We start from the raw sequence: 15,248 nt of genomic DNA, 5'->3' as shown, positions 1-15,248 counted from the left end.
ATAAAAACATCACACACACACGTACTACATACACATATTTATATTTTGTTCTTTGTAGAATTTTAAAAACATGTCCGATAAGTTCTGTTGTATAAAGAAAATCAATCCAGGCTCTCCTTGATTGACTCTATATGTTGGACTTTGTTCTCTCCTCAGTGCCAGCAGATCTTCTTTGCATTTATCTATAATTGCTTCAGGAGAAAGCTCAAGCTTTTGAGGTCCTACAGAGTATCTCTAGTTGCCAATGGATTAAGTAGTTAGTTTGCTCAGGATTTTTAATAAACATAGGCATTCTGAATCTAAGATGGGAATAACGATGGAGTAATAACCATACATGAACATTTGCTCTGGCTATTCCGTGGAATATAATTTCTTAAATTCACAAAACATAAAACATATTCTAAGAAATGTGGGAATGATTAAAATGATTGGGAAGCTATTGTCAATTCAGGTGACCTATTTTCAGGTGGATATAAAGAAAGTACTCACAGTAAGAGACACAAGAAAACCCATTTACAGACAAATTAAAATTATATGAGTTGTATATATTAGAGAAATGCAAATTAAAACAACAATGAGATGCCATTTCACACTCACTAAAATGGCTAGAATAAAAAATTGGAATAGTGCTACATTGCTAGTGGAAATATAAAATAGTGCCGATATTTTGGAAAACAGTTTGGCAGTTCCTCAAATGTTAAACATAGATATGACCTGGCAATTCTACTTCTCGAGAAATGAAAACACATGTCCACATAAAAACTTGTACATTCTTGTTCATATCAGCATTATTCATAAAAGCCAAAAAACAAAAAGAAATTTAATGTCTACCAACTGATGAATGGATAAACAAAGTGCATATCCACAAAATGAAATTCTATTCATCAACAAAACGGAACAAGATACTGATAAATATTGTAACATGGGCAAACCTCAAAAACATTATGCTAAGTGAAAGAACGTTGATCTAAGAGACCACATATTAAATAATTCCATTTATATGAAATATCCAGAAAAGGGAAAATCTATAGAGATAGAAAGATTAGAGATTGCCTGGGAGGAAGCACTGCTGGAAATAACAGCAAATGGCGTAAGGGATCTTATGTGAGTGATTAAATGTTTTAAAACTGCTATCTGGTAATGGTTGCATAACTTGGTGAATTTATTAAAACACTGAATTATACCCTTGAAATCAGTGAATTACATGATATGTAAAATATGACAAATTTATTTCAGCAAATACATGCTTTTAAGGGATGTACTTTCACCAAGGTCACATAAGAATATTTACAATCTGACTTATAAGACACACAAAAACATACACTTCTAGAATATAAAACCTTATAGGTATCCTACCCTGTTTCACCCAAAATAAGACCTAGCCAGACAACTAGCTCTAATGTGTCTTTTGGAGCAAAAATTAATATAAGACCCAGTATTGTATTGTATTGTGTTGTGTTGTGTTGTGTTATATAAGACCAGGTCTTATGTTATAGTAAAATAAGACTCGGTCTTATATTAATTTTTGCTCCAAAAGACACGTTAGAGTTGATTGTCTGGCTAGGTCTTATTTTTGGGGAAACACGGTATGTCTCTCAGTAGGAATTGCCATGGAGATTTCAAAACAGAAATGAAGACATTCTAGATTAAAAACACCAAAGAGTTTATAGTTAAGCATTGTTTCTGTATTACATAGGTTCAAGCATATTACTTTTCTTTATCATATAAAATAGTAGACTAATTATTATCATCACCATCATGATATTTACAATGACGATAAAGGTACAAAGTGTCTTATTTGTATTATGCCATTTAATCCTGGAGTTTTTGCTCCATTTTGTTTTATTTTTAAGTGAATGCATACAACAGCCCTGTGGGGATAGGCATTATTATTTCCACTTACATATGAGAAAACTAGGAATTTTGAGAAGGTAAGTGAGTAATGAGTCCCAGGATGTTCACATGGGCAGTAAATGGTGGGCCTGGGGTTTAGTCCTACCCCTCCCTGTCATCAAAGTCTGACCTCTTTTTGTATATTGCTTCCTTGAGAATAAGCACAAAATACCATCTGTTAGATACATCAAATACTGGGAAACTTCTTGGTTAATTGGCTATTTTTATTTATAACTCAATGAGATTTCAGTGAAGTGATCTCAAATTGATTTAAAGATAAATTGAGCTCAAATTTATTCCAAGCTAAAGTGAAACTTATGTTCTTTAGCTTTTAGATACGTCACCAAGAGAGTAAAACAGAATACAACATGACAGATTTCAAGAAAACAACCTGTCCTACATAAAAATATTTAAAGAATTCCCATGTATGTGAATATTTTCCACATACTAGGTATTTTCTCTTAAAGGTCATTCATTTTTCAGACCTTGCTATGTTTAGAAGGGGGTTTCATGGAACCCTTGTGAATTACAGCCCTTGTTCAAATTAGATAATAAGCCACACATTTAGGGAAGTAGGCCTGTCAGAACTAGAGAAGAGTGAAGTGACTGCATTACCCAAAGTGTGGAGTATTCCAAGTGAGGCGCCACACAAACAGAACACTGAGTGACATCAAATCACCAAGTAAGAACATTAGTCCTTTTTCCATTATCTTTCAATTTTCCTGATTATATCAAATAGGAAGTATCAGTTAGGAATGAAAGAAGAGTTAAAGTGGTACCAGCACTCGCAAATTTACATTTTCATTGAATAAACAGTGGGCTTTAAGGTCAGAGTCCTCTTTAAGCAGCTGTATTCAGTTGGTATTTAATAACATGCTTTGTTGTTATTGAATTTATGCTATATTGACTTTGTATTTATGGCAAGCAGTGTTGGTTTTCAACTGAAAATAATGACGTAAAGTTCCCTTTTCAACATAATTGGTAAAGAAAGCGGTGGACAAATTTAAAGAAAACTATCAGTAAACCTAGTACAGGTATTGTATGGATATAACTAAAGTCACGATGGCACTATGTGAATGATTGAAGTTTGAGAAGTACTCAAAGCTACTAGTTATCAAATCTTGTCATGCCATCATAATATCTAAGGACTTCATTAAAAACATGGGATCATTAAGAGTTACCATAGCTAAACAGCTGTTCAGGCTCCTATCTAAATGATTTCAGAGAATCATTTAGGGTGCTGAAGATGGGAGGGAGCCAGTTTACCATGTACACATTCAGGGTGCAGGAGTCCAGGACAAATCTCCCAGCATGTGCCACCATGGCATGAGGATTATCGTGAGCCGAAAACAAAGCCCAACAAACTCAAGGAGAGTTTTTGTTTGTTTATTTGTTTTCATCTCCCTCTTACCTGCCTAAAGGAATTCAAATAGAAAAACTTGCTTCAGGAAAGGAATCTTAGGATACTCAACTTAGCTTACATGAATTAAATGTGGTCATCTGGGAGGATCCAAGCAAGTGTGCTCCTTAGATTCCTCTCTGTGTCCCATTGTTTCTGGATGGCCCAGCAGGAATTTATTTACCACATGTTTGCTCTTTCTCATCTACCTGTGAATTGACTACTTTCCCTTGGAAATCCCAGATCCCTGCCTCTCTCTCTCTCGTTAGTCCAGAATGGCATATAAGTCTTAACTGCCCAATGTGTCCTCAGGTTTCATATTCTATGGAATCCCCATATGTACATTGGTAATGAATTTGGTCATTTTCTCCTGTTACTCTGTCTCACATTAATTTACCTGGCCAGAACAACTTAGAAGGGTAAAAGGAAAATTATTTTTTTCCATCCTCACAAGGGCTTGTCTTAGGCAAACTCCTGGGAATCTGTTCTTTGCTTTTCCAACTCTTTACCTATCCACATGCCCTCAAGCTATATTACTTGCTTCCTTCACTTTCCTCTATTGAAACCTACACTAGATCTTTTACTCACATTATAATACAAATGCTCTATTGCTGTATAATATTTTACTGAACTCCAAGTGTTTGAGCTCTTACCTGGATCAAAGCATAAAGGTGCAGGGATATAGTTTTCAGGCTGTTCTAAAATTTCAGGCCCATTCCACCAGATTACAAAGTTTATATTTTACACATCAACTGTATACCCCAGAAAATAATTGATCCTTCACAGTAAAACAAGACCTGCCTAGCCTACTCAGAACTAATGAGTTGCTTCCAATAATGCAGTGAGGCCTACTTTTTTCTCTTTTCCTGTATGAGAAAACTGAGCACACCGTTTCAAATGAGCAATTTCCCTTTACCACACTCCTATAACCTATAGTCTGGCTAGTATTTCCTGTTATGGTTTGAGAACTATGCATATAAAAATTACTGGAGGATCTGTTTGAACTGCAGATTCCTAGGCGCCCTTCAATCTTTTAAATCAGAATGACAGCCAATGGGGTCTAGGAAATTGAACCTTGAGATATTTCTGTAGGTCATTCTTATGTAAACTAATTTTTGAGAATCTCTACTATGTCTGCAGTGCTCCCCACTTTCAAGTTCACTATTTATAGCTAAGGTCAGTAAATATTCAATGCTATATTGCTATGCAGAGATTAAAATTAAAATGTGTCTGGCTTTTCTGTATTCTAAATTTTAGGGTGTTGGGGTTTTTCATTTTATCTCTGTGAACTTGCAGTTTGTTTGATGGTCCTAATTCAGTCACCAAAACAAATAAAACACAAACAAAAGGGGAGAAGAGGAGAAGGGGGGACAACAGCAGAATGAGCTGGGTATGTGAGAGGGCAGCTGGGGTACCACGGACAGCAGCTGTTTTATAAGATTCTTGGACAGTATGTGTAAAATTACGGGCTTCATACAGCCTTCTGTCCTTGTTCTTGAATGCTGTGTTGTAAGTGCATAGTTATTTTGTTTCCGGGCAATTCATGCAATAAGGGTGACACCCACACGGTCATTCTTGAGTCTACCTTCCCAGCTCTTCCAAAATGTATTGTTTAACAGCTGATACCATCTGGAGAGCTTGGAAACAAAATAACATTCTGGCTTCTAATCTGATTTTACACATGCTCTTTTTCATTGTGTCCCCTCCAAGTAGGGAAGCATAATATAAAAATGTTGAGTTTTAATTTGTTTTTATTCCTAAATAGAAAGAATGATCAAAAAATTTATTAGAAATTATGATATATGTTGTTTTTTACAGTTGACATACTAATAAAATACAATTTTTTTTTTCAGGTCAGTGAAAATGTCCTTTCTCACAAAATTCATTTTGGTAAAGGAATCTGTGGGAATATGTCATAACTGTAAAAATGATGTCATGCATATATAAAAGTCTTAAAATTGATCCTCAGAACAGGAAAAATAACCTTTGTTATAATTAATGAAGAGCAGAAAGGGCATGGCTTAATAAAAGTGGCCACATGCACTTGCAACCTTTCTGAATTCAGTGTGTTTATTCCAAATTTCTTTTTCTCTATCTATTTTTATTTTCTCCCTCAGAATGAAATATTTCTTATCATTCAAATATGAAATATTATCTTCCAAATGGAATCAGAGCTTCAAAAGCACAGGCTGATTTATGAACACAGACACTCGTCATCATAGGACTGATGTGTAGAAAACATTGAAAACAACAGAGGCAGGATTAAACAAACCAATGTACTGATATGATGATTTACTATATAGATCTTGAGATCATGTTTTTTAAAACTACATAGGAACATGGGAAGTTGTCCAGGATATATATTAACAAGAAAAGGGAAGATGTAAAAACTGTAATTATATATATACCAGGGGTGCCAAAACAATGTATGCAAGTGGACAGTTTGATCAACGTTGCCCAAGCAGTAGTTCACCATAATCAGAAGTGTCAGGACACATGTTAACCACTTTGAGCACCTCTTGTAATTATACCTCTTGTATACACCTCTTGTAATTATAGAAGTCAAATATGACTTGTATTCATTATTTGTTATTGGTATATATTGAGTATTACAATTTTAATATAGTTTTTTCCTTTCTTAAAATGTATATACATTTTTTGGCACCTTCTGTATATATAAATATGTATTTTGATATAGCTATATGTCTAATTCTCTACATATGTATTTATTTATATGTTATAGATAGCAAGAGCCCTCTGGATTGTTCAACTTTGAAATATTCATCTTTCCTTCTTATATTCTTCCATATTCTACATTACATACAAAATGTTATAATTTAAAATAGGATTTGAACAATATTTAAATTAGATTTGAGTAACACTTTTTACTGTTATAATTTTAGAATGTTATTTAAAAAGTTCACTTTAAAATCAAATTTTAGGCCTTAATATTAGAACTACAATAATATTAGGCCTTAATATTAAAATTAGAGATTACCTTTCCAGAATTTCTTTTCAGAATTGAATAAAGATAAAAGCTAAATCCTGTTTACTGTTTAGTGAGATATAAACATTATTATAATAAATGGGAAAATATTTATTCATTCTTGTTCTTTATCATATTGCCCAATGAAAAACTTCTGCACATTGCTTTATATCCTAATATCTATTCAAAACATTATGCATAACCTGTATAACTTATAGCTTTATATTCTTTTTAAAAAAAATCATTTTGATGGTGACTATTGGTGAAATTAGCTTAAACTAGCAAATGTTCCTGGGCAGTTTGTCTTCACATTCCCAAAACTGAAGTCTAGGACTTGGTCGTGGATTTCAAACTCTTCCAATTAACTGAAAAAGCAGATGGGGCAGGATGCTCTACTTCAACATGTTTCTGAAAATAATCTCACTCTCCTTGGGAAATTACAGATTATTTATTTCCCTACCAGTGTAGTTTACAATTATATTTTGCTACAAATATGCTACTCTCTTCTTTTTATTTCACTGTTCATAGATCTGGGAATTCTTTATTTTTTAATCAGCAGAATCCAGTAATTTGCATATCTGCCAACTCTTTCAGGGCCTCACTCTTGATAACTTATCAAAATAAAGATATTGAGATTGCCAGAGTGTGATATTGTGATATGATAAGAAATATATTTTGGTTTTCATCCCTGGCTCCTTGCCAGAGCTCCTAAAACTCTTATAATTTCCTAAATGGTGTTACTAATAGAAGTATTTTTTAAAATAATATTTGGTTTTTATCCCCAGTTCTTGAAATAGTTCTGGGGCGATGAACGTGAGAGTGTTTTGTTACTTGTAACAAGCCCCCATTCCATTACAGGTGATTTTATATTAATGAGGTGACTTTTAGAAAGTCCCTGTGGAGGGGGTGGGTGGAGGGAGGGGTGTTGTCAGAGGAACCAACCATGTGATTAGAGGGTTGAAACTTTCAACCCTACCCCTTAATCTCTGGGGAGGAGAGAGGGACAAGAAAATCAGTTCAATTACCAGTGGCCAAGGATTTATTCAATCATGCCTATGTAATGAAGCCTCCATAAGAAACCCATAACTAAGGGGTTTGGGAAGCTTCTAGGTTGGTGAACACATCCTCATGTTGAAAGGGTGGCACACCTGATGAGGCTTGGAAGCTCTGCCCTTACTCATACGTTGCCCCACGCACCTCTGCCATCTGCCTGTTCTTGAGTTGTATCCTTTTATAAGAAACCAGGGATCTAATAAGTAAACTGTTTTCCTAAGTCTGTGAGCTGTTCTTGCCAATTACTGAACTTGAGTCACCTCTGATTTATAGCTGGTTGGTCAGAAGTACACGTGACAACCTGGGACTTGTGAATGGCATCTGAAATGGTGGGGGCAGTGTGGTGGAACTGAGCCCTTAACCTGTGGGATCTGCATTCACTCAGAAAATTAGTGTCAGAATTGAATTAAATTGTAGGATACCCAGTTGGTGTCCACTGGGAACTGGAGAGTTGCTTGGTATGGAAAACCCACATATTTGGTGTCAGAAGTATTCCGTGGGTGAAGAACTGGAAAACAGCTGTTTTTATAGAATGACCTTTTTTTAAACACATAAGTAGAACAATTTCATTTATTTATTAAAAATCTTTCAATGGATTTCCATGTCACTTAGAATAAAAACTACATATCTTATATAAACTATTAGGCCACACCTGGTCAACCTCTTATACCTCATCTCCCGGGATTCTGCTCATCACCAAATGTTCTATCCTCAGGAAGAAATGTGTATCTCTACCGCCTCACTTACTAATGTATGATTTCACCCTTATCACTCTTTGAAATTATTTATATATTGACTATTTAGTGTTTATCTGCGCATTGTTACGAGTGCAAACCCCAGAAGAGAATGTGCCTTGTCTGTCTTTTCCACCCAGAACAGTGTCCAAGACACACTAAACACTACAAAATTATTTGCTGAGGGAATGAACGATGTAGATTATCTCCAAATATGATTGTCAATAATTTCTCTCATCCCTATATATATATATATGCCACTCCTTTCATCAAGAAGAAGAGTTGATTTTCGATCCCTTTTCATCTGAGCTGGCCTCATGCTTTGCTTTTGAGCAATAGTACTCAATGACCGTGACACTGTGCCAGTTCTGGGCCTAGCCCTTAATATACAGGCCTTGTAGCTTCCATTCTTGTCTTTGAGTTATGAGACACCATGTAAAGAGGTCCAACAATTGGCTAAAGAGAGAATCCCTGAAGGAGATAACAGTGCACAGGAAAGCAAGAAGTTCAATTAGCCATTTCAGCTGGGCCAGCTTAGGCACCAGACTTTGAATGAAGCTCCCTTGGATACGGCAGAGACACTAGATTTTTGGCAACCTATACCATGCGGAACAGAGACAAGGCATCCCTGCTGAGCAATGCCCAAATACAGGATCTGAAAAGGTTGTTGTTGTTTAAAACCCAAAAAAGTTTGGAGTAGTTTTCTATGCAGCAGTGGACACTGGAAATAGTCATTGGTACCAGACATTAGGTGCTGCTGTAACAAAAATATAAAATATATGGTATTAGCTTTGGAACCAGGCAGAGTCTGGGCAGTCAGTGAGGGGACTGTTAGTATGAGCTGGAACAGCAATGAGAAAGTTATTATTAGAGGCTAGAGAAAGGCAAATGCTTATAAAGCAATGATGGGAAAATTAGCATGACTGCTGACATCAGTAACTCGGAACATAGAAAATGTTCCTGATGAGGCTAAAGAAGGATCTGTTCAACTTTGAAGAAAAATTATAGTGGCCCCAGGACAGTATCTCCAGCTGGTAAATGATTTTATTTTTTATTTATTTTATTTTATTTTATTTATTTTATTTTATTATTTTATTATTTTATTTTATTTTATTTTATTTATTTTATTTTATTTTTTAAGGAGGATGCAGCTCACAGTGGCCCATGCGGGGATTAAACCAACAACTTTGGTGTTATCAGCACCGTGCTCTAATCAACAGAGCTATGCTCTCACCATGCTCTCACCCCCAGCTGGTAAATGATTCTTAAAGTAAGAAATGGCCACCGAGCAAAGATGCCAGTAAAACATGACCTAAAGTTAAAGATCTTTGTTTACATTTATGGTGGGTGTGATTATAAAACCTCTTGTTAAAAACTCTGGAAGAGTTAAGGTAGCACTTCACAGATTCTCTCATCAATACAGAAGAATTTAGAAGAATCTTAACATTATTCTACAGCACCCTGACTCAGACCGAATATAAAAGGGCCTAACATAAAGAGATGTATGGGTATGACTTTGTCTCAGCAAGGGGATTATAATTCAATACGTACAAGGTTTTTAAAGGAATTATGACAACTGGGAATAAAAGAGACAGTATTAGTTCAAAATGAAAAGAAACTTTGGGTCCCCCAACACTTTATAGGCAGGAAGCAGGCTGAGAAACTATTCAACTAGAAATATGAACTATGTTATGATAAAGGAAAGAAATCTCACAGAGCAGAACCAAGACTTGAGAGGCGACACCAAAGCATGGAGAAGAGCCAAAGGTTAGAGAACTAATCCCTCACTAGAAACAATTCCCACTCCCAGAGGAGTGGCCCTGACAACCTAAGTCCCTCAGGATTTCGGCACTGCTAAGGAGGAGAACCTGTTCGCAGCCTTCACAGAATAACAGGTATCAGATTTGCTTTAAAAAAAGAATAAAAGTAGTCTAACTATATGAAACAACTGCTTTTAAGAGAATGGCCAACAAATAGTACAAAAACGTGATCCTTGACACTCTGGAATCAAATGAGGTAAGTCTTATGATTGTTTCAGCCTTGCACACAGAGGCATTTAACAGACCTTAAATTAAGTACAGTGATGTCACTGAGCTAAGGACACAGAGGATGCAGTTTGGGATGGTCGAAGCAGCTGAAATTTGTGACGGAGATTACAAGAGAGGAGGAAGCTTTGTTAAAAACAAAACAAAACAAAACCTTTTTGAAATCTATATATTGGTCTTCGTGATTCTTTACTCTAAGTACCAAGATAAGCATGCAGAGGGTAAAACTCCACAGGAATAAACAGAAAACAACCACTGGGGAAAGAACAACTACGGAGGATAACAGAAAAGAAAAATAAAAATAAAAAGAGAGAGAGAAAAGCAATAACACTAAAACTGGTTCTTTTAAAAGTTTAATAAAATTGATAACACACTAGATAGATAAGAAAAAAAAAAGATATCACAAATTGCTAGTATCAGAAATAAAAGAGGGGGCATCAATAGGCATTCCAAAAAAGGAATACGATAAACCACCTCATGACAATAAATTTGAAGAGTTATGTGGAATGGACAAATTTCATGAAAAATACAAATTGCCAAAACTAGCACAAGAAGAATTAGAAGAGCCATTTCTAAAAACTTTCCCACAAAGATAACTTCAGACTAAATGACGTCACTGATAAATTTTACCAAAGATTTGTGGAAGAAATAATACAAACTCACATACTTTCAAAAAACGGGTAGACGGACACTTTCCAACTAATTCTGAGGCTGAAATTTCTCTGATAATAAAACTAATCAAATACATTACAAGAAATCGACATGTCCATGTAGGTCTAAGAATCCTTAACATATTTTCAGGTCAGATACAGCAATATATAAAAGGGTAATACATCACAAGCAAATATGGTTAATCTTAGGAATGTAACATTGTTTTAACATTTGAAAATCAATTAATGTAATTAATGATATTAACATAACAAAAGGGGAAAATAAGATCATTTCTGCAATAAATGCGGAAAAGATAGATTTAATAGAATTCAATTCTCTCATTATTAAAATTTGTCAGAAAACTAGAACACAAGAACATCTTCAAACCTGATAAAAGTCATTTACAAAAAGCTGTAGCATCATACCTAATAACATTCCCTTTACATACAAGAAAATTTTGTCCACTCATAACTACTGCCGAAAAGTTTTCAGCAAATATATAAACAGGCAAGAAAAATAAATACAAGACTTACATATTGAAAAGGAAGAAATAAACTCTCATTATGTATATTCAACAAGATCATGTATATAGAAAATCCTAAGGGATCTACAAAAAAACCATTAGCACTTAATATACGAACTTGCAGTTTATATTATGCCAAGTTTGTATAACAAACGATCTATGTTTAAAAAATCAATTGTACTTGTACAATCTAGAAGTGGGCAATTAGAAAATTGAATATAAAATACTATTTACAGGAATATCTATAAACATTAAATATTTAAGGATAAATTTAACAAAATGGAGTAAGAACTCACACTGAAAATGACAAAACATTGCTGAAATACAAAAGTCCTAATGAAATGGGGAGATGGGCCATATTCGTGGATTAGAAGATTTTATATTTTTAAGACATCAATTTTCTTCCAACTGATTTCTAGATTCAATGAAATTTCTCTCGTAATCCTAATAGGCATTTGTAGAAACTGACAAGCTTACACTAATTTATTTATGGAGATGCAAATGACCTAGAAGAGCCAAAACAATCTTGAAAAAGAACAAAGTTAGGGGATTTATTCCATTTGATTCTTCATCTCTGGACTTTAAAGCTATAGTGATTTTCTACAAAAATAGATTTTCACAAATCCTTCCTTCTCTGTGTATGCTTGCTGCTCTTTCCATCAAGTGGTGGAGTTTATTTCCCTTCCTCTAAATCTAGGCTGGTCCTGTCTTTCGACTTGCTTTGACCAACAAAATGTACCAGAAGTGACACTGTCATTTGGGTCGAGCCCTTGTGAGGCTCACAAGCTTCCATTTTCACTCTCTTGTAACCCTGGGCCATCATGTCAATAGGTCTGATGAATCTGTTAGAGATAAAGGCCACATGAAGAGAAGTTCTACTGGATGTGAGATGAGAGCGAGAGAGAGAAAGAGAGAGAGAGGCCCAAGTAGCCAACAGCCATTTTAGCCATTTCAGACAAACCTCCAGACATGTGAGGCTTTCCTCACATGTGAGGCATCTTGGATTTTTCAGTCCTAACTGATCTGCATCCACAAACACCATGTGGAGAAATGAGCACATCCTGGCCAAGTCCTATCCAAGTTGCAGAATCACGCATAAATACTGGTTGTTATTGTTTACAATAAAGTTTTGGAGTGGTTGGTTATACAAGTGTAGAAATCAGACACAGTGAATGACTGAGTAAATAAATGACACCCTCCTTTTTCTCAAAGTATGCTAGCAACATGGCCATACTGTGTCTGACACTGAATTACTCTCTGGGAGTCCCTTCCATAGCTTTTCTAGTAACTGGTAGCTTCCGTAATTACACTTCCAAAACTAAAAGATAAGGAAATTTTTATGCAGTGTGAAATCATCAAGTAATTAAGAAGATCTTTCTCATTAAAGTTCTGATTATAAGAGTAATATCTACTTATTGAAATTACAGTATTAAAAAAGGGGGAAAATCACTCTCTGCCATGAAATCAATGTTTATTCTTCTCTCACAATTTTTTCAGTCTGTTTATGCAGTGATGCATTTCATACAAAAAATAAATGCATATATTTTCGTAATTGGGATGACAGTTTGTATAAAGAGTGCATCACATTTCATTTTCAACTTGTGGTTATCAGAACCTGACTCAAAGATAATTATTTTCAAGGTATATTTTTTCTTACAGGTATTAAAATAGCCCTCTATTTCCCATGTTAGCAAAGACCTGTTAAAAGAACTAAATCATAAATGCCTAAAGGATTCTTCTCTGTGCCCCGTTGTTTATTAAAATAATTTTTAATAAATAAATATGCTTTGCTATAATGTCATCTGCATATATTTAGGCCATATATAAATGTAAGAAAAAGTCCATTAGAATGTATCAATGTCACATGAAATTTATTGTAGATGTATTTCCCATTATACAGATTTTATTATGAAGATGCCATTAACAAATTTCTTTTTCATTTTGGAACCCAAATATTGCACTTCTCAGAGATAAATCATTGTTTATCTCTTGTAACTACTGATCTAGTTTTCTTTTTCAAAGTATAGACAAAGATATGTGGCTCCTCTGCACAAAGTATATCTGCAGTCTTAAAGTTTGTTCTCCGACACTAGTTTTAAATTCATTTATTTACTTCCACATTTACATTTTTTCTCTTGGAGAGAATTTATGGATCTTTACAAACTGCCTATAATACCTTTATAAATAGGTAGGATTCAATCAATCAATTCATTCTACCTTATTTTTCTCTTTGTTATTTCCATTTATCATTATATAAATCAGCATTTTTCCAAAATTTTGATAACTGTGTATTATTTTGTTCTATGAGTGCACTACCATACTCTGCTGTAGGAGATAATAGATTGGTATTCATTTTTTACTACTATAAAAAATTATAATAAGCTACTTTGTACTTAAGTTATTCCACACATATCTGATTTTTTTTTCCCTAGGACTAGAATTTCCTGCTTAAAGGGTCTTGAAATATATTACCAAATTTCTTTACAAAAATTATTATAATTTGCACTCTCACCATCAGGGTGCCTATCTCAGCACAGCTTGCCAGCACTGAGAATTATCATTGTTCAGAACTTGGTTAATGTGACCAATAAAAGGGCGTTCAATGATTTAATGTACTCTTCTTGGATTATTAGTGAGAGCTCATACTCTCAATGATGCCTTCTTTATCTCATATTAGGTATTCAAGTATCTTCTCTTCTATCTGTTTTTTAGATCTGTGTCTATCTATGCGCTAATTCTACACTTTCAAAGAGAAATAATATGTAGTAGGCAATTTTCAATTTTCAAGTAGAAAGGCAATTCTTATCCACAAAGTCCAATCCTGAGACTCTCTCTTAAGTAAATAATCTAAAAGTGGAAAATATTTATGTGGGTATATACCCAGTACATTATTTATAATAGTGAAAAAAGTCACAACAAAAATTTTCAAAAATATTGAAACAAGTACATATACCTGTGGAGTGAAATTTTAGATATTAAAAATTATGCTTACATACGTTACCAATGATAAAATGTTATGTTAAAATATATTTTCAACTATTAATATGGAAAAATCTCTGCTACACAATGTTAAATTAACACTAGGATAAAAATTATTTTTCTACTAAATTAAACATAGTGAAGAGAAGGAGGTAATTCACAAAATATTAACAGTGTTTAACTCTTAACTGACTTTATACTTTCTTCTATGGAACTTCTATTATTTCCTGAATTTCACCATGCTATGCTTCTCCTTGTTTCTTTGTAAATTTATTCTAGATTAAGGAGGAGTTACATGTTTAAAAATACAATGCTTTATTATTATTATTATTATATAAAAACAGTTATTTTTAATTACATTGCTAGTATCACAATCTCTACTTATCAACTCTTAATATCACTTAACTGAATTAAAAAGATATCAAACAAGAGAAGATGCCTATTTTAAAAGTTCAGTTTTCCAATGCAAAAGTTAAATAGTTTTAATTTAGGACCAAAGGAAAAGAATCAATAATAATGTTTTAAGGAAGGGGAAAAAGCAAGGGAGAAAAAGACATCTAAAGAATCAAATTTTTGACTATACCAATAAAAACAATCCAACTTTGTGGGGCCATGTAATCCGTCATCTAAACTGTTACAACATCAATTAAGGTTACACCATCTCAGCTCACCGCATCCCTTCAGTTCAGTTTAAATTTCTCAGAGAAGAATAGTTATTAAAATCTTGAATTCTACCTGTCAAATGATGGTTTCTCTCCACAGTCAAAGGCATCCTGGAGCTCCTTAACAAGATTAGCCTGGCCTGGCAATCGGAAGAGACCCTCTTCTTTCAGCCCTCTTTGTCGGATGAAGTCCACGCACTGCTCCACCAACATTGGAGCCAAACGGTTCCCATACCTCTTCTCATAACGGACAGTATCTTCCAGTTTCTGTCCAAAAATGCCTGGAGAAATAAAGGATCACAATGAATTTGAGAAATGTATCT

At 34.3% G+C, this 15,248-nt stretch overlaps 1 protein-coding gene across 10 annotated transcripts in view; it reads right to left on the bottom strand.

The window, feature by feature from the left end:
* ARHGAP24 (Rho GTPase activating protein 24) overlaps nucleotides 1-15,248 on the bottom strand; it is a 702,316-nt gene that overhangs the window by 34,445 nt on the left and 652,623 nt on the right. For all 10 annotated transcript variants that reach the window (XM_081038618.1, XM_081038615.1, XM_081038621.1 and 7 more), the window contains one exon: nucleotides 14,999-15,206. In XM_081038618.1, the coding sequence (XP_080894744.1) occupies nucleotides 14,999-15,206 (208 nt within the window). The remainder of the gene's footprint in view (nucleotides 1-14,998; nucleotides 15,207-15,248) is intronic.

This window comes from Rhinolophus hipposideros (genome assembly GCF_964194185.1).
Source record: "Rhinolophus hipposideros genome assembly, chromosome: 1".
In the NCBI taxonomy this organism is placed as follows: domain Eukaryota; kingdom Metazoa; phylum Chordata; class Mammalia; order Chiroptera; family Rhinolophidae; genus Rhinolophus; species Rhinolophus hipposideros.
This window is presented reverse-complemented; position numbering and strand designations above follow the sequence as displayed.